We start from the raw sequence: 27174 nt of genomic DNA, 5'->3' as shown, positions 1-27174 counted from the left end.
ACAGCACAGAAGGGTCTGTAGTGATTACGAAGCCATAAAAAAAGCTGATGAATATTCACTCTGCTTCTTATATTAACTTGATTCAATGACCTTTGCTTTGCATTGAACTGTGTTCCAAAGCTAATTTCAAATTGGACCGCTACCAGCAAATCTGGATTATGTACTCAAAGAACCCAAACCTCAGACTCGTAAGGATGCATTCTGTAACTCTCCAGTTAGGGAACAGGAATAATACCCTGGGACTGAAAACCCCCGACTTTCCACTGTTTCTGACTGCCTGTGTCTCACTGAACAATCAGAGACTACATAGCACATAGAATATCAAGGGTTATGGAACAACCTAAACCTTCGTCCTACAGACATTTATGCCTGGGCTTAACTTTGCAACCACATGTAAAAGTTTCTTTGAATTTAATTGAACTAATCACAAGAAGAATGTGAGTAAGTGTTTGCAGGATCAGGGTTCAGCAGGTCATGAATTGTACTTCAGGAATATTTACAATGAGTTGCTTGTGGATGACTTACAGAGAAAAAGGCTTTACCAGAAAACTTTCTAGATAGCAAGCAAATTCAAGAACTTCACAAACGTAAAGGGCAAAATTTGTGACTAATTTATTTCCCAGAATTATTCATGGATTTTTGCCATATGCTCACATCAGGAATCTATGAACAGTAGCACTCCTGCTGAGCTAGAGAGAAGCAAATTTCTGAACCTTGTGAAGCATTCTGAATCCTTTGAAAGAATTCCCAGATGTTTGTATCTCATTTCTTTCTTGAGGGCTCAGTTGTGGAGGGCTATAAGGTGCACTTAACCAAGGAATAACACCATTTGTTTGAAAAACACCGAGATAGTCTCATATACATTGTCATCCCTGTGAACAAAAGTATTTATTCTGCGTCTCTTCACTGAGTCCAGAAAAATGCATTCTCTGCAGTCTAAATACCTGATGTGAAGAAGGACCTGGAGGAAAGCCAGCTGGCTTAAGCTCAGCCAGTGTGAAATGAAGGCGACACATGCTGGCAGACTGAAGCACTTTGAAGAATTGGCAGGAACTTTTACTGCCTCCCCAGCTGATGGCATCTGTCCACCCATTGTCCAAGCGGCTCTGCAATCAGCTAGAGTGCGAATTTTCCAGGCATTATCTTGTTATTCTGTATTTGTACAGTGCCCAGAGCACTGGGATCCCAGACTGTACAACTATACTGCGATGCAAACAATTAATACTAAGCACGGCATCTTTCCAAGCTCATCTCTGGTTGAAGGTTCTCCATACTAACAACAGGTACGACATCCTCTGTCTGTGGCTGCACCAAGGTTGCAGCACTTCCTTACCAAGACAGCACGTAAAATTAATCATATCTTTGATCCCGTATGATTAGGAGGACAAAACCTGGCATTACCTTTGAGCCTCAGTCAGAAACTATGTTCAGTAATGATATTTTACCTTGTAAAATAAAGTTGGCCTCAGTGAGAAGTGCAACACTTTGCTTCTTGTACTGGTGATCGGTTCCACTAGCCTCAGATAAGCTATGCTGGTATTTAGAAAACATGAGCATTGAATGGACTCTCTGATTATCAGAGACAGCCTCTTTCTCAAAACCAGTAAACAAAGTAACTCTTTTTTGCAGCGGGCTAAATTTCCTGTATGGTAGTGCATATGAGACTATCTCAGTGGTTTTAAATACATGATTATTGCTTGTTTGAATACAACCTCTTGGCCTCCACAACTGAAAGACCTTGAGGAGAAAATGTTTTGCCCTTTTGCAGAGGGCTACACAAAAAGCCTTTTTCAGGTTAACACAAAAATATTTTCTTTGGAAAAATATACTTACTGATGTGAGATTAGTGTCAACAATTTTGACTACATCTTGTTCATTTTCTTTGACAAGTAAATTAGGCTTATTGCTTAACACTTTCAGTCATTATTCAGCTGAGTAATGACTGATGTTATTACTGTGTTACACATTAAGTTATTCAAAATGTTAGTAAGTGGGAAGGCTTGCACTGGCTTAATTTTTCACAAGCCCTAGCCTCAGGAGTCTGCATTTCAAAAAGTCACTGTTTGATGAAAACCACAAAATTTCTAGGGTGATTTATTGTAAGTATCGGATATTTTTAAAATTGCTGGGAATTGAAAATCCCACTGAACTCACAGCTATTGAAGTGCTCATTTTATTTGAAAACTGGAACACTTCTCCAAGTGACTAAACACAAAGAATAAATGCCTAACCATTGCTGTTCCCATCTTGAAAATATAGTTGCAGATATACGTCCAATCTGGAATGAAAATACTTACTTTTCCCTGTCCAGAGATTAAACATGAGAGCTGTTTCTGCCACATAATCAAGAACTTGTATCCAAGTATGAAAACACAACAAAACAAGATATCCATTTTGAAGGGAACAGCATTACAAATCCACGGCATGTTTTTATTCAATTTACTCTATCAGATTATAAAGAAGCCCCATACCATGTGCCTTTGAGGAAATAGTGTCTTATTATGTGACTCCTACTCACTGTCATGATAAGATTCAGGTGTCATTTTTCATTATGATTACAGCCCTGGCACATTAAAAGGTTTTCACCTCTTCTGTTCAGTTAATATGAGTTTTTCTTGACAGATTTTTGATTGCAAGATGATAATAACTGCGGGCACTTTAGCAGAAAACACTGAGGTTATTCTAGATCAATCTTCCCCTCTTGTTGTTTTGTTTTTTTTTTCCCCTACTGCTCACACAAGAGCTACAGCCCAATTGCCCCACATTATTACGAGATATCTCTCCTATGTCTTCACTATACCAGAGATTATTTCAAGATTTTTTAAAAGAATTTCTTGAAGCTTGTAGTGTTAAAAATACAGCATAAAAGTTTCTTGAACTAGGCAAATTATTTAAGTCTTTTTAGGTTTCAGTGTGATCAAAGTTTCACTCTGTTTATTGTAGGATTTTACACCAGGCACAGACACCACCTATCTACAGTCATGTACTTGGAGCTGTTTTAAAAGAGTCTGTGGAATTTTCATGGTAAATTTTAGCCTGTCATTAAAAGAGGGTAAGTATCTTGATTTTCTTAATGCTCACATGTGTTTTCTGCAGAGACCTTGTTAAAAGAAACAAAGATGTTTAAAATGTACTGTTTTGCACTTTCTTTTGGATTTCTTGATTAGGCTCATCTCTGAATTGAAAAATTTCACATAAATTAATTTCCTTCTTTGTCTCTTTACTATTAGGGGAAAAAAAAGGTGAGTCAATACAATATTATGGAAATAAATGTAACCGTACGGCTGGTGTAAGACCACCTCCTGGGAAACCAGCCAGATACAGGATGTTCTCCCTTCTGGGCATGTTCTCATGGAGGTGTTCCACTGCTCACACTCACAGCAGGACCTACTGGCAGAGAACAGCACTGCTGTCCTTAAACATGGGTTTGTTTGGAAAGGGAGGACAGCAGCAAGCGATGTGAGAACCAGAATTTATATTCTTTGGCACAGCCAAATGCTGTGAAGCAAATGAAGTTGGTGTTTATTAGTCCTATTATAAATAAACATAAAATTACAGGTTAATATGAACATGAGCAACAAATGAAATGCTATTGCCGAGCCAGTAGTATCATCTTTAATTAGCAAGCTTTTCTCTCTTCTTAGCTGTGAAACAGTTGTGTCTTTTACATTTTACTAGGAACACAAATGCTTTCACTGTAATTTTTATAGGAAAATTTGCACATTAAGCAGCTCTTGGGTTATGTGCTTGAGATTATTTTTTTCAGATATTAGTATTTCTACTGTAGATTTGTGTGAAGATTCATTTTGATAAGAAATTATTACATATTGAGGCAAAATTAAAGCAGCATGAAGAACTGTAGACAGATCATTATTATTAAATCAAGACAAGGAGATGAACAGAAAAGGGTGTGCAGGAAACCAATGTGATCTGCAAAGCCTTGAAAAATAACCTGCAAGACTTCCACCCTTTGGAGCAAAACTTCCCACTGGGAGACTAAAAAATGCTCACATAGCCAGACAATGGGGTAATAATACTGAAGTTACTAAATTCAAAAGCCCAAGGAAACTACTGTGGGTTTAAGGCTCTGAGTCCTTTTTGTAGGATCAGCTGCTCTGAAGCCATAGCAGTGGCCTCAGCACTTGCTTGACCCACAGAGCTATGTAGTGGTGAGGATTACTGCCTCCCCCACTCCCCAGACACCACTGAACATGCTAGAGGAGACAGCAAGTGCCTTGTGAGGGGAAGCAGCCATCCCCCTTCCTACCTCAGTGCTCCAGGAGTGTTCCTGGCTCTCCAGCACCTCACTGCACAGAATCATCAAGGTTGGAGCAGACCTCTAAAATCACCTAGTCCAGCCATCAACCTAACACCAGCCTAAATCAACCGTACATCAAAACCCCAAGTGCCATATCCAGAAACTCCCTGAACACTTAAAGAGACTTCACCACATCCCCGGACAACTTATTCCAATGCCTAACAACTGTTTCAATGTGAATTTTTTTCTAATATCTAACCTCCCCAGGCTCAATTTAAGGCCATTTCCTCTCATCCTTTCACTTGAGACATGACAGGAGAGACTGGCCCCCACTTGCCTACAACCTCCTTTCACGTAGTTTTAGAGACCATGAGGTTCCCTCCATGAGCCTCGTTTTCTCCAGACTAAACAGTCCCAGATCCCTCAGCTGCTCCTCCTAAGACTTGTGCTCCAGACCCTTCACCAGCTACACTGCCCTTCTCTGAACACCCTCCAAAACCTCACTGTCTTCCTTGTTTTGAGAGGCCCAGAACTGAACAGAGTACTTGACGTGTGATGCTACCAGTGCTGAGTGCAGGAAGAAAATAACTTCTCTAGTCCTGCTGGACACACTACTCTTCACACAAGTTAAGATGTCACTGGCCTTCTTGGCCACCTGGGAACACAGCTGGCCAGATGTAAATCAGCAACCCCAAATCTTTTTCTGCTAAGCAGTTCTCAAGCCACTTTTCCCCAAGCCTATATGGATGCATGGGGTTGTTGCAATGCAAGTGCAGTTCCCAGCACTTGGCTTTTTTGAACCTCATGCAGTTGCCCTCAGCCCACTGATCCAGCCCGTCAGGATCCCTCTGCAGAGCCCCCCTATCCCCCAGCAGAAAAACACTTCCATCTAATTTGGTATTATCTGCAAACTTACTGAGGATGCACTATATCCCCGCTTCCAAAGCATTGATAAAACATATAAAATAAACCCAACCTCGTTACTGAGTCCTAGAGAATACTACTAGTGACTGGCCATCAACTGGATTTAATTCCATCCTCTACCACTTTCTTGACCCTGCCATCCAGCCGGTGTTTAACCCAGTGAAAAGTGCATCTGCTCAAGCCAAAAAAAAGCGCCTCAATTTCTCCAGGAGACTTCTGTGGAAGATGGTGTAAAAGCCTTTACTGAAGTCTAGATATTCAACAACCAGAGCTTTTCCCTCATTTTCTAAGCAAGTCACCTTGCCATGGAAAGAGACTTGGTTGCTCATGCAGGACCTGTCTTTCATAAACCCCACTGGCTGGGCCTGATCCCCTGGCTGTCCTGCACATGCTGGCACTCATGATGATCCACTCCATGACTTTCCCCAGTACCAAAGTCAGGCTGACAGGCCTTTAGTTTCCCAGATCATCCTTCCAACCCTTACTGAGGATGGGTGTTACATGTGCTAATTATCTTCTGGTAATTCTGGGGCTTCTCCAGTTAACCAGGATTGCTGGTAGATGACTGAAAGTGACTTGGGAAGGTTTTTTGGCCAGCCCTCTTGTTACTCAGGGCTGCACCCTATCTGGGCCCACAGACTTGTAGGTGCCATTGGCATACAATGTCACTAGCCATTTCCTTTTGGATTACAGGGGTTTCACTCTGCTTCCATCAGGAATCTCCAGCTCTGGGAGCTGTAACTTGCTCTGGAGCCTCAGGTCCCCCCTGCAGATGCCACCATGCTTCAGGCAGGTCCCCTCCATCAACTCACCACGCAGCTGTTCAGCTCTGCAATCACTGTCATGAAGGTTCACAGCAGATTTGAAGCAACATTTCCTGGTAACAGTAATTTTGTTAGGCAGTTCTGCTCCATACAGAGCCTTTTTGCCAAGTACTTCTTGGTAGGTAAGCACAGAGCGCAGGGCAATGGTTACAGGCTCATTCAAAACAGCCAGCAACTTCAAATGGTTGGCTGACTACTCAGAGCTTTAAGATTCGATAGCAGAAAGGAGTATTTTGAGTATTAGCTCATGCAGCCAGAAAGCCGGTTACATCATAAAAATATAATCCATTTAAATCACAGCTCAGTGGAGACAGTTAAATGCCAATTGACCTAACAATTTGAAGCTCATGGGAAGGCAGGCATGTGTATAAAATTAGTACTATGCCTTATCTGATGCCTTTAAAAAGAAGAAAGCTTTAATCATTCAAATGCTTAAGAATGTGAAATAAGGTAAGATTAGTTTCTACTTGGTGCTGGTACCAGAGTACACTCGGGAAGTGAAGGACTTTGTGCAAACAGACTAAGCTAGATGAGGTAGGGCAGTGGTGGTACCTCAGTATTTTAGCTGGGAAGTACTCTGGTACCTTATGAAATTTGATGCAGTCATGGTCAAAAGTGGAACCACTGCATGTTAGAATGAACCTCAAAAGGAAAATCAGTTAAGCCTCTGTCACTTTCCTTTTCTTTTAAGATGCCTTTGAAGTGAGACACTTCATATGTTTGGCTGTGGGTGTTGCATCATCGTGGTTTGAGTGCTTCCGACTATTTCCCTTTAACTTTGGAAAAGATACACTGCCAACAACCAAAAGTAAACTGTACTTATCCACACATAATTCCCCCATACCTTAAATCATGAGTTTTGCTCCACAAAACATAAACTGTTCAGGGTCAGGGCAGGATTATCCCATCAGAAACACAGTAAATAAAGCCATTACAATAGGAAGAAAATTGGGCAGTTAGAATATTTTTGTTTCTCTTAAGTAACACAAAAATTAAATAAACACATGAGTTAAGCTACTCTCATGCATGATTAACTGCTTGAATGCCAAGGTTAAACTAAGCTTAAGAACAACCATTGCTCCAAAAAAGAGCTGAGTGAGTAGCAGGCTATGAAATTAGAAAACAACCCGCAGTTCATATTTAAGGAGTTTTAAGGGATTTTTATTTATATATATATTTTAAGTGAGTTGATTAACTGTACAAGGGACCTTTTTCAAGACATTTCAATTGATCAATAAAGTTCTAAGTTTGACTTAAACTGTAGACCACCAGAGTACCACCAAAGAGATTAGCAGAGCTTAAGCCCTGGATGGAAAGCACTGAGTTTCGGATCTGGGTTGCAAGGGAAGAGGGGACACAGAGACAAAATCTCTCAGAGGCTGTGCAAAACTAATTTGGATACTTCTTGTGCCACCAAATAAACCCTGGACAATAAAAATTGTAACCTTTCACATGCTTCTTAACTCAGTGCAATCAAAACCCTGAAATATTCACCTTTTTATGAGAAGTGTTCTAGAATCAAAAGTTGTAATGATATTCAGTTGAAGTGAAGGATTGCCAGTAAGGACAGAAACAGGAGTGAAATGCTGATCTTACATCACCAGTAAAAACCTACAGGAACTTGAATGCAATGGACACATTCTACTGAATTCCAGCAAGGTAAACTGAGATCAGCATCTCAGGAAAACAAAACATTCAACACTGAAGAGCTATGCTATTTAGAGAAAATTAAAAAGGGAGACTTTCAAGACTTTTAGTAGATTGATTTTCTACATCTGCATGTTGACTCAAGTCAGGAGACTATTACTGGCACTGTCATTTCCAAACTATACTTTCCTCTCCCAAATTATACTTTTGTATGAAAGGAAGTATCACAACTGTAGGAACTTCAAAAAACCCCACATTGCATTAAAGAAAAGGAGAAACTTAAACAAACCAAAATAAAATGTAAACAAAATTAGGGGTCTGACTTAAATTGACAAAATCATAGCAACCCAGGAAACTCTGAAAATCCAGCTTGACCTTGTGAAATTTGTGTGCCATTTACTCATTTGTTTGGCCTTTTTAGGTTTTTTCCTGCACAAAAGATAAGAGTACTTCTAAATTAAAAAATATTATGTGAGCAAAATGACATTTCCCAGAATCTAAAAAATTTTCCATTTACTTTTCAAATTTCAGGTCCAGGGAATGAAAGTCATATTAGAGGAAAAACAGATAAGTTCCCAAGTCAGGTAAAAATAAAAACAGAGTCATATAAAAGTATATATATATATACACATATATATCCAAAGTTTATACAGCCCTCACATACAGCGTATCCTAAAACAGAGACTTCTTGCTTTCAATGCGCAATTCTTAACTAAGAAAAAGATTTGTCCAGGAGAAAAATTATCTGAGTAGTCTGGCACTGCCTCAGTATGCTATCATGTCTTGCTCTCCTACATACCAAGGTCCTTTTCTTCCAGGTTTCTTAGAGCAGAGCGAAGACTAGCATTATGAATGGGAAGCTTATCCACGGTATCCCAAGGCAGGGTGTATGTACTCCAGGGTAGGCACATGACAATCAACTGGAGTGCAGAAATGAAGTATTGTTTGTGCAATTGACAGATGAAATTGAAAAAATTAAATTGCTGTCATTTCAGCTTTATTTAACCCTTTTTCATTTTCTGTATTTGCATATGTTTTACAATATACTTAATTTATTATAGTAGAAAATTGATACATATTATAAATAAATATACACCCTACAGCGGATATGTGCTTAAAAATGTTTTACTGATTATAAAAAAGTACAGAATACACATAATGCTTGAAATACCTTCACCCATAAACTCAGCCTGAAAAATCACAGTTTCAGGATCTGATAATTCTTAAGCTTGGCTGAATTTGACACATGATTTTAGGAAAACACAGGGGCATCTACACCTCATTTCATTATCCCATACGTTTAGCTTAACAAGCCTTCATGCTAAACCCTTTTAAATTCTCTTGATCAGCTTATGCAGAAAACTGAATTCCTCATGGAAAAAAACTATTCAAGACTTCACAGAATAAATTAGTTCATCACAGAGATTCCATTTTACTGTGCAACATAGAAGAGAACAAAAGGTCAAAATACAAATGTCTGAAAACTCTGACTGGGAAAAAAGTAAAAAACCCTTTTGTTTCCATAGTATGTGTGATATTCTCTATGCTCCTTTTTGAGTTCAATTTCACTATCTGAGAATAAACAGTTTCTGAGAAGGATCATAACTGCAAGTAACCTCAGAAAAATGCTTTGGCTTTAAGAAAAGGACTAGAAATCTAATGGGAAGAATTGTTACTATTTTTATTATTATAATATAACTTCCAGCCCAAACGAAGAGATATAGGTGGCTTGGATCGTCCCTACAAACGTTAGACTAGCCTTCAATTTCAGATGCTTTATATTACATTACCTTAGGATGTGAAAATATAGCCTTAGCTAGGTTTAAATTAATGGGAATTTTGCTGTGGACTCCAAGGGACACTAACCTTCCACAGTTTTGTCGTAACAAGATATCCATGCTTGCCAAGACCTGCTTCTTGATTTATTTGCAAATTACTGCTAAAAATATTTGGCTTAACGTATAATGGGTTCAAATTTTCAGGTGGTACAAATCCGCGTAGCTGCAGAACCATGCCAATTTAACCCACTTGAGGTTCTACCAGTAGGGTTTATCCCATTTAAGACCACTCATAGCAGTAAAATAATTAATATTAAAATCTTCCTTCTTTTACACGGCAGTTAGTCACAGTGGTTTCACCCAGAGCTACTGCATTTTTGTGGCTATAATCAGCAAATCAAGCAAACCCATCCTTTCAGAAATGCATTAGTCCTTAAAAGTAAGAATCCAATTAACCTACTTTTTTCTCTATTCAGTCCTGCCACCACTCAGCAATTATATCCTATATTTAAATTTAGACAACAGAGATGCAAACATGCCTTTGCAAGGCTGCTTACAATAGAAAAACTGAATAACAGTGATTCATTGCTATTAAAAAGTTGATTCATATTAGCTATTTGCACAACTTTGTGTTACTTGTTAACAACTAGAAATACTTGTACAAGAAAGATTATCTTTCAACCTCCCTTTTTTTCAAAATATTGTCTAAAGTAAATTCAATTCATTTCACTTGATGTAGTGTTTTCATGATAAGAAATAAATTTGCCATCTGAAGACTTGTGAATTTAACTTTACAGAAGGAGAAAGAAAAAAATAAACATCTTAACACAACTGCAACTGGGAAGTAGCCTCTTCCCCCAATTACTTCTACAGGCATGTACTTATTCTGTGCTGCAGCAGAAGAGAATGAGATTTTTCTAGCTAACCTGTAAGTATTTAAGAAATTTTGGTATTTGCCTTACATTTAAACAACACAAGGCATTTGGAAGTCAAAGACTAAGCATCCTAAGATGAGAGAGAGCAAATCCATGTCATACATATCAGTTATGATAATTACAGGCTTGCATTGCTGTAGTGGTCTTTTGGACTAAAGTGCATCTAATGCAAAATACCATAATGTAAAAAAAAAGAAAATCAATATACCATTGCCTAACTTAATGAAAATTAATTTATCAAGTAGGAGCTTGCAGCACTGAAAATTCATGTTAAGTATTTCAATGGAAAGGTATCTTGATTTTGGATAAAAATATTTATTACTGTATTGTATGAAAGCACTAGCAGTTTAGATAAAAAATAGATGCATGAAATCTTAGCAACCTTCACCTGCCCATTCTCCCTCTAAGCTTACATCTAGAAAATGCTTTCCAAAATATTTAGCAAAAGGTAGGAATGACCAGTAAATGATATCTTTAACTACGAAACTTGTTTCTTCAACTTTTGCTCTGCTATAACATCTGCTGAGTCAAGTTCTTTTCACTCAGAAAAAAACCAAACATAAAATCAAGTAACCATCCAAGTCTGTAACTATGCAAGTGTTGTGTAAAATAATTTGTTGAAGATGGCTTGTCCAGTCCCTCTACAATAAGCACGGCATCTTCAACCATATCTTTTGATTAGCTTCTTATTAGAATAGCTGACAGTGACTTGCAATTCTCCCATAATGTGCAATATCACCAAACCTGCTACACCTTAAGTTAGTCAAGCATATTAAAAGGCCATTTCAAAAACTAAGGAAGTTCTAGCCACTTTTGTGTAGCTCAACTATCCATAGATAAGATCTCTCATATGATTATAAAAAGTGTGAAAAAAATGATAACTCTAATAAGCACCATTTTTTCCTGCAACAGAGAATAATGAAAAAAGTATTCTTGTGAAGTAAACTGACAAAGATACTCTTGGAGGAAAGTAAGAAAGTTACATTTTTCAGACTAATTTGAAGATGGAGGCCAATTTCCCATGGATTTTGCTAGAAAAAGGATTATGAAGCGTAGGTTAAGTTATCCTTGATATATTTGCTGATTTCCCTGACATGACAACAGCAAAGAATAATTCAAGTAAGTAAATGTGACTGCCATTAAACTACTGATTAAAATGAGCCTTACTTTCTCCGACAAGATCCCAAGACCCATATTGACTTACACTCCTCCAAAGTCAAATACTTCAGTCAGTGGCAAATCAGTATAGTGATACCTAAAAGATACCTTATTTTGATATAGTGTAAGGAATTGCTTTCTAATTTACTGTAGTGAATAAACAAAGCATTGGAATGCATAAACTTAAATTTATCAGTTTCACTGACCTTGAAGCTGACGTCCTTTGTACAAATCCTTTGTTTTTGTTGGATGAGCTCTGGCACCATTATCACATTTAGGTTGTTCATACCTAAAGAACAAACAGGGAGAAAATAAAACCAGTCAAGGTTAATTGGATTAAGAATTAATTTATTTCCAATTCTGTAGTCCTCATACCTTCTTGTACTCAGGGAGTAAGCCTGAATTTTCATTCAGAGGGCAATGCAAGCTTGTGTATTTTTCACTTACCTCAAAGAAACCACCTTTATTCTCCTGGAGTTGGTACCAAACTAAAAAATATTCTCTTCTAAAGCCCATCCTACTGAGAGGAAAACTAAAGAATTGCTATAAATTAATTAAAAATAAATTTTTTTTTTTGAAAAATCTACCAAAGAAACCTTACAGAGGCAAGAAAAGATAAGGCTGTCTCTCACCTATAAAACAAAAAAGTCATAAACAATATCGCAGACAGTATTCATATTGGGAAACATCAGAAAAACAATTTCAAGGTCACAGCAAGGCAGGTACAGTAGTTAGGTACTACTGCAGCTCTAAATTCATGTGCTACTGTATCTTCTCAAAAAACCCAAAAATAGATTAAGTAAGAAGGGTTAACCATGAATGCTTTCAACAAGAGTGAAAAAGTGATTGGATTTCCAGAAGGAAGGTAATTGGGCTAGATCTGCTTGAAGTGAGTTGTGAAAAAGACTGAATCTCCACCTGCTACTGGAATGTTCTGGCTCTTCTATGCTTACTGAGTTTACTTAAAGTCACTTTGTTAGTCTAACTGGTAAAAAGGAACTGTGCTATTTGTACTTCCAACAAACAGTGACTCATGCAATACCTTTTATGCAAGACCAGGAGGGATGGAAGCATCTGCTGCTAAATCTCACCTCTTTCTGTTTCCCATCATCAATGCACGGTGGTTTTTCACTCACCTCAAAAGAAATTTTTACTTTATTGTCCTAAAGTAGATTGAAGTTGTGGAACCTAGCAGGTAGCATTTCAGAGAATGTTTCAATTCTCAGTTAAACTAACATGAATTGCGTCTACATACATGTGTGTGCGCATAATGTTCACTGAATCTACATTTTTTCATAGTTTATATAACTGAAGCCTCCTACTCCAACATCACCAAAAATCATTTACTGAGCAGCATACTAAAATGTCTTATTAAAATACACTAATCAAATTTTTTTGGAACAAAACATTTCTAAAAACACTGAATGGTGGTAATGTCCTGGATTCAGGTCAGACTGCTTCTAAAAACAATACCTAAATATTTTGCTCTTAATTATCAGGCAGCATAGAAAACTGCAATATTATTTCTCCTTTGAGGGCTTAATTTATTTCTACATCATCTGATGAAACTGACTACTGGCCCATCAAATTTTGGCTGCTGCAAGAATGTACAGTATCGTTTTCGTGGACATGGGAGAGCGAGAGACTATTTTTTACCCTAAAGAATGGCAGAAATAGAAGGTGCTTTGATAACATGGGTTGGATTCAGATACTTGATGGATGACTACCTTAATCAGCCAAGAAAACAGTGAAAGGGAAGTCTCTGAGCAACACTCACTAATGCAGTATCTGGCAAACAGCCTGGCCCCTGATTAATCTGATACCTGACTCTGCATTCCCCTCCTTCTCTTCCATTACCGTGGCTGCTCTGTGCCTTCATTTTATTTTTTGGCCTCTACTCTTCTACCCTTTTGACTGATATTTTTGTTAAATACACACATCATACACAAACTAAATCCATAAAAGCCCAATAGGTGTTAAAATGCTGCAATGTGAAAAGTCTACGTTTAACTCTTTAAAGCAATTGAAGAAAGAAAACAAGTAATTTAAAATTTACCATACAGGAACAGCCATGCTAAAAACTGATAAGAAAAACAGACTTGCCTCAGTTTTCATGGAGAAAGAGTGGGAGCGGGATAGCATGTCAGAATGGAGCACTGTTAGGTTAAAAATAGTGAGGTTAAAAGACATCCCAAGTTACTCTTTTGCATTTAAAAGGGGAAGAATCCCTAGCAGTAAAGGTATATCTAGAATTGGCAAGGGCTTAGCAAGACTGCTTTATACCTCTGATCAGTCTGCCAGGAAGCACTGAGATTTACTGAGGTGTACAAAGCAGTAGAGGATGGAGGTTTCCACAGGGATTCTACAGTGTGGGCAGCTTCATGAAAAAGATGATTTATGCTCCTTTTTAAGTTTAGAGAAACTTGTGCAAGTTGGGGTTTACTCTGTACAGACTCTAGTTGCTAAAACGTGAGATGTCAGAACACAGCCCCATGGTCCCCACTGAGAAAAAAGGCTGAAGTTCATGCTGTGATTTCCAAGAGGCATTGGGAGCCAGCTGGTGAGGACCACACTGATAGGCTTTTATGGGAATGGTTGTTTTTAGCCTTTAAGTGCATTACCCCCTTTTAACCCAGATTTATTCCACAACTTCACCCATTTCTTGTAAGTTTTACTGTCTTAAATGTCCTAGAGGGGTTCTTCATTGACATATCTTTAACTTGAGAAAGAGTTAATTTTTTTCTGAAATACCTTCACTGACAAATGATTTGTCTTTTTTTCAGATGACAGTGTATTAGAAGGTAAATGAGTGTTAATAACTTCCCTTCATTTTGAGGGTCTTGTTCAATGTGACTACCATCTATTGAGGTGTCCAGAACCTTATAATATGACAAATATAATCCTCATGAATACAATCATAACAACTGACAAGCAAAATCTTGAGCTGTTCTGGCAACAGCTTCCCGGATCTGTCTGTCCTTTCAGTGTTGTCCCTTAAGTGATTTGATCCTTACCTACAGAAAAGAGATTTCAGTATGCTATGCATCCATCCTGCTACCAGGAGTACTGATGTTACCAGTACCTGCGGTAGAGCTTTAACATCTTTTAATTTGTATTTTGCAGTGGGAAACTGAAAGATAGTACACCAAATTTTGCACAATTAAACAACCCCTGGTTGTTTAAACTAGGAAAAACTCACATATTCATTCCTTACATTCTATAAGAATTAAAAAAAGACAAGCGTATATTCCTCATTATATTCTGATCCCCCTTTAGTTTCCTCTGTCTGAGAAAAAGAAAAAAGAATAGTTTTATCAATACAGAAAAAAAAAATTAAAATCAAGAAATAACAAATGGGATTCCAGCCCACCTAAATATTTCTCAGAAATGAAGTCTAGACATTCCTCTTAAACTCCAGGCAGTTGCCCCACCTGCTTGTTTACCAAGACTTTAGATTCCTAAATACACCAGTCATTCTTTATTTAGTATGCAATTCCTAAAACTGAGTACTTTCCTTACCCATCTGTGCTCAGAAATGTCCTCTTTGGGGATATCACTAAAATTTACTTCCGCAGAGCTTCACTGAGAACTGACCTTAAGTCTAACAAAGATGAAAAAACAGAAATGGTCAAGAACATAGCAGCTGATCTTCTTAGCATCAGTCATCAGGCACAGCACTTTTGTGTCTAAACCATATGCATGGAAAGATTGAATCCAATTTTCCAGCCTTCCAACCTTAGAGACACGCAGCACAGTGAAAGGTCTTCCTGCCGCCTCTTTCCCCACAGCTGAGTGACTGTGTAGTTGCCAAAAACAAGAGCCCAGCAGACCAAACAGGGAAAAAAACAGACAGAGACTGATTCTAGTTCCATAGGTGATTCATCAAGGGCTTGGGAAGACCTAGACTTCCAGTATGACAGTAGAAGCCAAAATGGCACATACTGCATGCACACTACACATATGAATAGGAAAGCAAGCTGGTTGATTTTTAAGGATCATCACCTCCAGTCCCATAAATGGTTCATCCTGACATGCAGGATGTGGCAGGAAGCCAGCACAGATGAACAAAGTGCACCTAATAAAATTCACATTTAAAAAGGAAGCATACAACTGGTCAGTTGATACAGGAGGAATAAACGGACACTGTTCAAGTGTGCAGGGATGGAGTCAGGAATCTGGTAAAGGAATGTGAAGGCAGCAGGAAGAACTTCTTACATGTGTACCAGCAGCAAAAAGAAGACAAGGGAAGTGTAAGCCTGCTGGTGGGTGGGATAAGAGACCTTGCGACAAAGGACAGAGAGAAGGCAGAAGTATTCAATGGTACCTCCTCCCCGGCCTCTACTTGTAAGACCAGTGTCCAGGAATCCCAGGTCCTTGAGAGCAGTAGTAAAGTCTGGAGCAAGGAAGACTTGTCCTGAGCAATGAAGGATCAAGTCAGGGATTATTTGAACAAACTCGACATAAACAACTCCACGGGACCTGATGGGATGCACCCACAGCTGAGGAAGCTGTTTGATTTGTGGGCCACTCTCTATTATATCTGAAAGGTCATACTGACAGCAGAATGTCCCTGGGGACTGGAAGAAAGAAAATGTCACTTCAAGAAGGGCAAGGAAGATCCAAATAAGCCAGAGAGCCTTACCTCAGTTTCTGAGATGGTGATGAAGTAAATCCTCCTAGAAGCTATTTCAAAACATATGAAGAAGGTGATTCAGAGTAGTCAGGATGGAATTACGAAGAGGAAATCATACTTGGACAATGCTGCAACTTTTTAGGATTCTATAACTTACTCAAGGGATAAGGTGAGATGGGCAGATATTACTTTATCTTAATTTTAGCTTTGCTTTTGACACTGTCTCTGATCACATTCTCATAGACAAACTGATGAAGTATATATGAGATAAATGAACTGAGAGGTGAGTTGAAAACCAGCTGAACAGCCAGTTTCAAATAGTTAGGATCAGCAGAAACATTTCAGCTGGAAGCCAGTCACCAGTGGCGTGCCCCAAAGCTTGTAGAGACAATATTGTTTAACCTCCTCCTTAATGACCGGGATGCTGGGACATGGAACAACTTTAGTAAGTTTGCAGATGATACAAAATTGGGAGGAAGTGTCTGATAACAAGACAGTTGTGCTGCTATTCAGAGGAACTTCAACAGGCTGAAGAAATGTACTGGCAGGAATCTCATGAAGTTAAAAAAAAAAAAAAAAAACAGAGCAAAATTCTTGCCCCTAGCAAAGGTTAACTCCCTGCACCAGTACAGTATGGGGCCAGTAGCCTCCAGAGTTGCATTAGAAAAAGTACTGCCATCAGGCCAAGGGAGGAGATCCTTGCCCTCTCATTCACAATGGCAGAATGAGACTTAATCTGCAATGCTGTGTCCAGCTCTGAGCTCCCCAAACAACACAGACATGAACATACTGGAGTGGGTCTAGCAAAGGGCCATGAATATGATGAAGGCACTGGAGCATTTGATATAATAAGGAAAGAGTGTTCACCTAGACAAGGCTCAGGGAGGATCTTAATGTTATCTCTAAGTACCCAAAGAGAAGAAAATAATGAAAGGGAAGTTATAATCTTCTGGCTGATATCCAGTGGCAGGAAAAAAGGCAATGGGCACAAAATAAAATACTAAAAATTTCATGCAAAAAAAAGAAAACTTATTTTAAACTGTGATTGTGATCAAACACTGTAACAGGCTGCTTAGAGAGGCTATGGATTCTTCCTTAGCAATACTCAGAATTAACTGGACATAGTCCTGAGTAATCCACTCTAGATGATCTTGCTTTGAGTAGGGGGATTGGATCAGAGAACCTCCAGAGGTCCCTTCCAACCTCAGCTATTCTGTGACTCTGTAATAAAACAAACCAAAACAAAAAAAGAAACAACACCAAGACGACAACCAACCCCCCCCCCCCAAAAAAAAAAACCCAAACCAAAAACCCACAAGAAAAAAACGAAACCAAAACAACAAAAAAGACCCCACCAAAATCCAAAAAAACCCAAAACCACAGCAGAAGCCCCGTTGCTTGATGAGCACAAGAAGATGATTTGGACCCAAATTAGGGAATAGGAAATAAAAATATTTAAGCTAATACTTCAAAGAAGAGTTAACACTAAAAAGAAGAAACAGTGAATAAAACCTATGGGTGAAGAACAGAGAAAGCGCATAAAAGGGACTGTCTGGAATCTCTAGAAGTCATCTTTAGATCCTCACACAATATGTATACTGATACTACAGTTTTAGGATCAAATTTAGACTATTATGTTTTGACCATTTATGGACCTCAACTTGCCAGAAACAGTTGATCAACAGAAACTTTGAATGATATAATCAAAGAATCCTTAAGGTTGGAACAGACCTCTAAGATCATCAAGTCCACTTCAGATGACACTGTAATTGGCATAGTCTAGACCATGGTATAAACAGCTAGCAATAAATCAGTACTAGAAGAAAATGTGAAAAAATCCTCCCCAAGAATATATTATTTTACTGCAACCGGCTTATAAGGCATATTTCTTTCACAAACCTTATGCAAATGATAAAAAAGATTTTGCTTAAGTTATAAAAGAGTTAGAATGCATCAAGATACCTATACTGCCAGCCAGCTCTATATGAGCTTGTATAGCATTCATACAAGGGCCAAACCTCAATAACCAACCTAAATAACATCCTGTGGAACCTGATATGCGCTTTGCCTACATCTGCACTATGTGGCTCACAACACTTTACCATGTATCCGGCTCAGCTGAGATGACTGAACTCCAACCTTCTATTAATAACACACTAAAACGGCATTTCCCCTCTATGCGTTCCCAAGGAGTTGTTCCATCAAAGCCAATCATATTAAATAGTTGAGGAGGTTGCTGGAAAAATAACCAAACATTTATGAGGTTGGACATGGTTTCTGTCACAGTCTATCTTACTTGGCTCTTTTATATTCAGGATAAGGAGTGCAAGATTTCCTCTGGGATTATTCATTATACGCTCCAAGCTTTAGATTCCCAGCACAAAATAGGAGTAAAGAAGAGGACTAGGATGGCAAACTGCCTGTGCCATTGCAGTGAAAGAGTCCATGGCCATCTGGCCTTGATTTTTGATGTCTCAAAATATTTCACTTTATAGTGGAAAAAGCCTACATGACGTAATTCCACCAGCAACAGAAATCTACATGATAGTCCATGGACACTAGGGCATGCATCCTAGTGTCTCACTACAGCTCTTGAGAGCTGTGTACTTCCTTACCTTGTTGATGTACCGGGGATGGGACGTCCCGTATCCACCAGAACACACCAGCAGTAGCCCGTGGAAGGATGGCACTGCACCGGTTTGTAGAGGCCGCCCTGAGCACACTCTGGAATGAACACATTGTCTTTCTGGGGCTGTTTTGCCTCCTCCAGGGCTGACTGGAGTTCTTGATCACATGACGATGCTTTTGGAAGGAAAAGATAGAGTACTGAAGAAGATAGATGGAAAGAGCCTACTCGATTTATCAAACAGATTTTATATCTGTTTTATATATTTCTCTAATTGCAGAAAATAAGGATTTTCTTTGTGAAGGCTTGCTACAGCTCAAATACCAGCTACATTGGTTTAGGCTATATATTGCTAGAAAGTTTAGTTTCCTTTTCATTCAGCTGCTTCATTTTATAGTCTGAATAATATACTGAACCCCTCTTTTTCCTATACTTGATGTGATCCCTGGATAAGCAAATACTGTGTGACCTCAAAAAAATCCTCATGCACTCCACAGTCCCTAAAGTACATATTCTTTTCAGAGAGAACAGTAGAAAATCCAACTGCTTAGGATTCCTTAAATGAATTATTCATCTAGATATTCATTTGGATGTTTATACTCTGCTCATTCTTTCCAGTTTTGAAACAACCTCTTAACACTGTGAGAATTTTTGCACGTTCTTTTCTGGTGATTCTGGTACTGGCAACAAATCATTTGCTCTGGAGAGCAAAGACCCACAAGAAGAATACATTTTTATGTCATGTAATCAGTATGTTCGAAATCTTTCAGAATGTGTGAAAAACTTACATACCTACACATTCTCAGTCTTTACATGAAACTGAGAGGCAAGGGGGAAAGAGCAGAAACCACAGGGCCTGAGAAGGCCTGTCAGTTTACACCAATCAGTAAAATAACACCTCTGCTGAGGATTTTTGGTCACTAATAAACTGGTACATGTGAAACTTCAGAGACCTTAAATAAGAAAGACTACTTTTTCAAGTAATTTTTTTTTCCAGGGACTTAAAATCAGTCACCTATCATGTCAAATTTAGATTGTTAAAAACCACATTTCTAAATAATTCCCAAACTATCCAACAGGAAAACAATATTAAATATTTGAAAAGCAAGAATATTAAGCACACTATAGATGTTCAAATTACTAAGTGTAAAATTTCAAGGTAGTAGAATTCCAATCAGTAAGAGATTCTCTTTACTTAAAGAACAGTCATTTTAATGTTACAATTAAAAAAAATAAAAAGTGGGTAATATTTGTTTTTCTTTCAAACCAGTTAAAGGATTTATGTTTCGACTTTTAATAGTTCAGTGCACAACAAAGAGCAAGTTGAATCCTGACTGAATATTCTAGTGTGTTTTAACAAATTTCTGCTCTAGGGTAATCTTGTTTTCTTTTACCCATGGAGTTCAGAAAATGATTTACAAATTGTAGGCACTGACAGAAATTGATGAGTCATGTCCAGAATACTACTGCTGTTGGCAGCCTTTTGCAAATATAAATGTCCAAAATCAGTAATATTTCTGTTAAGGGGGAAATGGTGGTAGGAAGCTAAACACCTTCATACTTTAAATGGCACACGATTCAATCTATACAATGGTTTACAGCAACAGTATGCTTTTTTTCCAGTCCATGTAAAAGAGAGGGGGAAAAAAAAAAAAAAAAAGAGAATATCACGTGCTAGCTTGATAACATAAGGCACAGATGGAGGTCTTTAGCTGACTTTTTTCCTCTTTTGCTTCATACAGTATTTGAACAGGGTATCTAGATAGCCGGATGATTTTGCATGTTTTTGTCTTGACCTACCTACTGACATAAACAGAGACTAAATACCTCTCAGATTTCCATTGTTTAGATAATAGTGTGTACTTAGAGAATCACTGTAGTGGGTACAGAAAGACCTTAAAAGAGGGAAATAGGAATTGCTTTCTGTGACTGGGATACACAAATCAATTACACGAGAGACGAGAGATTTTGCAGGGCAGAGTTGTTCCTCCGAGCTAGCTCAAGCTGAGCCAAGGTGGAGAACAAGGCGGAGAGCCCTCTGCCTGTTTATTTCTTACTTTTTATACATTTGTAGGTCTGGCTGTGGATTAGTTTCTGGAGTGTTCACCTCCCAGCCCAATGGCCAGACCAGCTGTCAGTTACAATTGTTTTCAGGTTAGAAATATGCAAACAAAGGACAGAGAATGAAAAACAAAGGATTTGTTTACGCTACATGTGTGAGAAAAAGTGAAAACTGCTCCTAATATTGTACAGTAGCTAAAAAGTCTGACTCCATTTTATGAACAATTAAAAGGCTTTAAAAAACTCAGAAAAACCAGGGTGACAGCTTTCATGTTGAAACCTTCACAGAAATAACTACAGTTTGACAAAGTAGAAATCTGTCACCAACATCCTCCTAGAGTAGCCAAAATAAATCTTCCCCTCAATGAATCTGGATTATGATGACTATCAAATAATAAGCTGTAATAATTCTAGAAAACACCTCACTTAGCTTTGCTGTTCACTTTTTATATGTTTTGTATACAATCAACCAAAAAAGAGCACATGGGGTAAATTGGCTGCCACGAGAGAGAGGAAATAGTTTTTCCTCTTTAAACTCCACTAAATTAATGTCTCTTTCATACTATAAACCTTGGGACCATGCCATTGGTTACTGTGACCCTCTCTTGGTTTATATCCTTGTAACTAGCAACATAATATGGCAGATGTGCAGGTATCTTATCTCCACAACACCCAGCTTTGTATGAAAAACACATTTGTATTCTCCCAGCTTTGTTTAGAAAATACACTGGTTTATAAAGGCCACATAATCAGGTCATCCAGATAAACAAAATATATCAGAGCAGAGAGGGTGTAACAGAAAATTCCCAGGGCAGAGGCAGATACTAACTGTGTCAGCTGTGGGCATAAACTACACTCCCTAATTTCTGTGAAGCTCTAGTTTCTACTGAAACAACCAGTGAAGGACTGCACTGCTGACTCATGGGCCAGTGCTCACCTCTGCTGGGGTGATTTAGGAGACAGTGTTAGACCCAGATAATTGGTCTTCACTGGTTGACTTGCTGAGACAAGATTTTCTACAAACTGTTGCTTGAGCCAGAAATTTGTATATCTTTCGCAGTAGGTCATGTTTCTTCAGGTTCTTCTATTCCTTTATGTTAGATTTTAAATCTCAGAGGTACAGAAAAGCAGAATTATAGGAAAGATGTCATAAGGGGGCTGAAAACGTGGCTTAGAACTTTAGAAGGGATAGTCAGAAGACTGCTTGAACTTAACATCACAAGTGAGACTAGAGACAAAACAGACAGTAATCAAAAGGAAGGTTTAAAGACTAAGAGGAAGGACTTTTCCCTTCCTGAAACTTTTATTTTTTTATCTTTCCCTTACATATGGGAAACTCTAACAAGCAGAAGAACACACATCACTGTGTTTAAATTCATTTTCAGATAGAATCTAGATTATTTCTAACAAGTTAGGGAAAGAAAAAAAAATGATGCACACTACATCTGTCAGTTCTCTATAAGCCAAATGACAAGAGTCTTATTACAAATCTGCTGAAGAGAGTTCATTAATCTCATTCAACAGAAGTGCAGAATAGCTTAACATTTTTCTCCCTTCTTCAATGGCTAATGAGCTTCAGGTCAGCTATCAGGCCATCTGCCCAAGACAGTAATTTCTGAAGTCTAATGTTTTGTACACTTTTGACACAATCATTTGTGTCACCATTACTACTTCCCTGTTTGTTTTCCCCACTAGAACACTCTTCCTACCTAAAGGAAAACTGGTCTAAAGTGCTTATCTACAATGCTGCCTGCTAGAACCAGAACATTAATCTTCTGCGTGATTTCCTGTCTGAGGGAGCCGTTCATCCCCTCTCAGACTTTTCTTTCAATTATTTACAACAGGAGTAGTGGAAAGATGCAACTGTAGCCCTGTGATGCTAAGAGCTCTTATCACAAGAGCTACCATACCACTGAAAATAATTGCCTTTGTAATGTCAGAAGACTCATGGTCAACAAATGTTCATTTCCCAGGAGAATCACTGATAAATGTCATTAACTTAGAAAATCTCTGACAGTTTGTCCAAACAATCTGACAACAACTATGAACTGAAACCATAACAGATGGATAACAGAAGTCCATAAAATGAACAGTATGGAGAAGGATCTATGCCACAATAAAAGCAGGATAAATACCTTACTCATTAAAACGCATCAAACCTTCTATGGAATGCGTTATTACAATAACATTCCTTCTGGGAACAGAAAAGCACTGACACTCCAGTTTCTTCTTTTCAAGAAATGTGCTTACACTGTTGTAAATTTTACTTAGTTCCTTCAAATTTACCTTGCCAGAAAAAAAAGGAGCTACTTTCCAAGCATCTTAGTTAAAAAAACAGTTAAACATGGCTAAAAAAATCCTTTCAGCATAGCCTACCATGTTAACCAGCACTATAGGTTAGCTGGGATAATTTATTTCAGATTAATAAACCTTTCTGCATTTCCTACCCAAATCACATTTTATTTCAGGCTTATAAGAATTACTGATTCAACACAGACATTTCAGTCATATAAGGAAATATACCTTTTTGCCTGCTTTTACACCAAGAGCCTTTGTGCCACCCACGCAATGGCTATTTCTGACTGACAAAGTAAAATTCTTGCTTATCACTACAAGCAAGTTTAAAAAAAATGCTTTACATGTAATGTATGTTACACTTCCTATGTCGTGGTGCTATTCCATTTCTTCCCTTTTCATTATTAGTTGCTAAATACTCATTTCATGTTCTGGTTTAAGATGCCTTTACAATCCATTACAACCAACCAGCTGAAATGCTGCATCTTCTGTCAATAAGAAACATACTTCATTTAATGACAATCTCAGAGAAGTTTCATGTTTTCTATAAAATCTTTGGTTGATTTCTTTTGCCAGTCCTCCCTGAGAAAACAGTCTGGATTTCAGTAAATCAAGTTAATTTACAGGATTTTTTTTAAAGAAAATTAAAGTTAATTTTAGAAGTTTAAATTGATTATTAAGAAAAATACCTCAATAGTAATAGTATGTAACACTGTAAATCCTTATTTATTAAAGACTCCATTTACTCATCTGTAATGGGCTATCTAAAATGTTAATTAGCATTTACTAGGGAATGTCCTAGAGGAGAACAGCAGTGACTTTTCTGGAAAAGTCATCCTGAATAATCTATTTAACTGTGCATTTTTCTGCTGCACATCTAAAACGCCGAGTGCTGCATTATGTATGGTAGAATAATCACCCTGTTAGTCTTGTAACAGGCCTCTCATTTAAGAAATTCAAGCAGTTTTTCTGCTGTGCCTTATCACAACTTATCCCAATGTGTGGAATTTCATGATTACAAATAATTTGAGTTGGGTTTTTTTGCATAAATGTAAATAGCTGTATTTATGCCTAAATTTCAGTATGTTCGGCAGAAACAAGTTGTCAAATCTGAAGAAAATTAGAAGCATCTGCAGGGTCCTTTAACACTTCCTGCCACTATACAAACTTTTCGTTCCAATTTTGTTAACCTCACAATGCATATATAACAAACAGAATCCACTCCAAGAAATTCTGCTCTTAGTTGGTTCCTTCTCCCTCCTTTTCTCATTACCATAATGGGCGATGAAAGGAAAATTTAGACAACCTGGCCTTCAGGGTAAATGGAGCTTTTATTAGGGCATGAAGCTCAGTGTCCCCTATAGAAAGCAGGTAACAGGAAACCTGTGAACAAAAATACTTCCCAAAGTGATAAGCAGGTTCTAGAGGAGTGCAGGGTAACATCACAGGTAGTCAACATTGCAGTTCTACCCTGTTTCTGGGAGGATATACAGACAGAATATAGTCATGTTGAAATTTTAGTATAACTAAATTGTATGACAATTTCTGCTAATCAAAGTGTTATTCAAATCATCTGTCTGTCCTAGTTAATTAAGCCCAATTTTAGTGCACTTCAAGTACTGATTTACAGAAGCTTTGCACTAGTTTATTTCAATACACCACAGGTAGGATGGATAAACAGTCCTCCTATTGATACCCATGAATCCCTCCAAGAAATTTCACATCTCATGAGAATAAGAATTTGATCCATTTCCTTAGGATGAACCCTCTTTGAACCAGTGAAGTTAATACACCCAAAGGAAACTGATCACAATATGTTTTTATATTCCACAGTATGCAAGTTTCATTGAATGGAATTCCACTTACATTACACCAAATTGTATTTCCACATACAACCAAAATGTTCACTTTAGAAAGGAAAGTGGGAAGTGGGATAATTTCTATTCAAGCTATGCACTTCCTGCAGAGGAGCTGAAGTTGACTGAATGGCAAAATGGTCCACTACAGCAGTGGCTCCATCATTCCAACTCAGCAAGCACACTCATTCAAGGTAAACCAATAAGCTCTTTACCTGTAGTTGACCAATTTCATCACTCAGAATCCATCAGTTCTGTTCCTGCTAGAAACACAGCTAATACAAACGACAAAAATTCCCCAAATTATTTCATTCTAGGAAAGGAGAGACGTAATTCCACAGCTTTCTGTTTTTTCAGGATTTCAAGCTTTTGCCCAGACATTCTCTAGCATAACAGATCCCTTCTCTGAAGAGGTAGACAAAGTGGTATAAGACACTTCGAATGCCAACTTCCTCTGCGCACAGCAAGTTGTTTCCTTGTCCCTTGTGGCTAGAGCATGGGCATCTCACACCAATCTTTTTCAAGATTGTTTTTTTTCAAACCAGGACAGCTGTTCTTACAAGAATTTGTCTGCCTGCCACCTCATGACACTTTCATATAACTTCGATTTTAACTGAAATCGAGCACAGTACAATGCTACAAAAAATGCAAGAATTAATTTGCTCATGCTACCAGCTTCTTATAAAGGCTGTTCATTAACCTGGATCAAAAAAATGGTATTTATGTGGGCCAGGCTTGCCACAATAAAAATCCATGGAAAAATACCTACTAAATTCAATGAACAATGCATCAGGTCTCAGCTGAAGACATTCATACGCACGTATGTTTCCAGTTAAGCCTAATATTTGTTCATGGACCAAGTATTGATTGTAAGGAATAGGTAACATTAATAAACCCTCAACCTTAGACCCAATATATAGATGGCAACCAAAACCTAGGACTAAATTATGGCATTAATACTCATCTGGCACCACATGTTTTGATTTATGTTAGGTTCAGATGCACATCAGCATGAGGGTTCTCAAAGCCTGGAGGAAGCTGGCAACCTTCCTACCCATATTCTTTCTCATTTGTGAAAAAACCTGTGGGAAACAAATATTGCAGGCCCCTTGTGTGCATTTTCAGAGTTCTCAATGTACAGCTGATCACTATTTTGCACTTTTGGAGCTTGGGCCAATTGTGGCTCAAAAAGCAAAAAGCTTCAACACAGCCCTAATGATTAATTTATGTACTTTAGTATGATTGATTTATGTAATTTAGTCCACTGAACAAAGAAGGATAAATCACAGACAGATGCTCTCATTTATCTATGTAGTTTCATATGTAAAGACACTGCAATACACAAGGAAAATCATCTGAAAATGCACTGGGCCCACTGAAAAAAAGATTCAAAATACAGAGACCACTAACCCCCATTTATCTTAACCTGAAAAGAATATAATCATAATCAATATAATCTACTGGTATACACCAATATTTTCTCAACTTTTACTCTGGGTCTGGTAGCCCTATATCAATCAAGATTTCTGAAATACACAAATTCTGGTTCTACCAACAGACGAAAGTTTGGGGGCCATAAGACAGAAATCTGAAATGTAATGAGATGACTTGCTCTTTAATCAAAATCAAAACCCACTTTTCTGCTCGACTTTTTCTAAAAAGTTTCTGGTTTAGGGGAGTTTTTGCTCATACCTCTACAATTCTTTGTTTTCTTAAGATTTGAAATACTGTAACCACAGTTACTGAAAAAGACTGTAACCACAGTCACTGCAAAAGCAAAAGAACTGTTTTGCCTCAAAAAGCTTGCTATTTTAGCATTCTATTTGATTGTTCCTTTGCTTGCTTGTTTATTTATTTTAGCCCAACTTCTTGGTTAAACAGATGAGAAACATTATGCAAGTATTCAAATTCTCACAGAACTAATTTATTCAGCTATTCATTTGTGATCCCTTTTCTCTTTGCTGCCATTGAACAGATTAAGAGATCAAACTAGCAACCTCTCAAACCAAATGCAATCTTCTGTTTTGCTCCTATTACTCAGATTGAATAAAACAGTAGCGTGAGATCTGTCTCAACTTGAAAACTCAGACAGAAATTAGGCTTCATTTGCAAACATGACACAATCAGATCCTAAAGGTTTAAATATTAACATTTACTTCTACTGTAGATAAGAGAGAAA

At 37.9% G+C, this 27174-nt stretch overlaps 1 protein-coding gene across 8 annotated transcripts in view; it reads right to left on the bottom strand.

Annotated features, from left to right (window-relative positions):
* The window catches only part of SMOC2 (SPARC related modular calcium binding 2), a 195054-nt gene that overhangs the window by 78043 nt on the left and 89837 nt on the right, over positions 1-27174 (bottom strand). For all 8 annotated transcript variants that reach the window (XM_040058731.2, XM_040058729.2, XM_040058733.2 and 5 more), the window contains 2 exons: positions 18773-18959; positions 11731-11813 (listed from right to left, as the gene is read on the bottom strand). In XM_040058731.2, the coding sequence (XP_039914665.1) occupies positions 11731-11813; positions 18773-18959 (270 nt within the window). The remainder of the gene's footprint in view (positions 1-11730; positions 11814-18772; positions 18960-27174) is intronic.

Source organism: Hirundo rustica, chromosome 3, assembly GCF_015227805.2.
Source record: "Hirundo rustica isolate bHirRus1 chromosome 3, bHirRus1.pri.v3, whole genome shotgun sequence".
NCBI lineage: Eukaryota > Metazoa > Chordata > Aves > Passeriformes > Hirundinidae > Hirundo > Hirundo rustica.
Note: the sequence above shows the minus strand (reverse complement) of the source record. Positions and strands in the feature narration are given on the sequence as shown.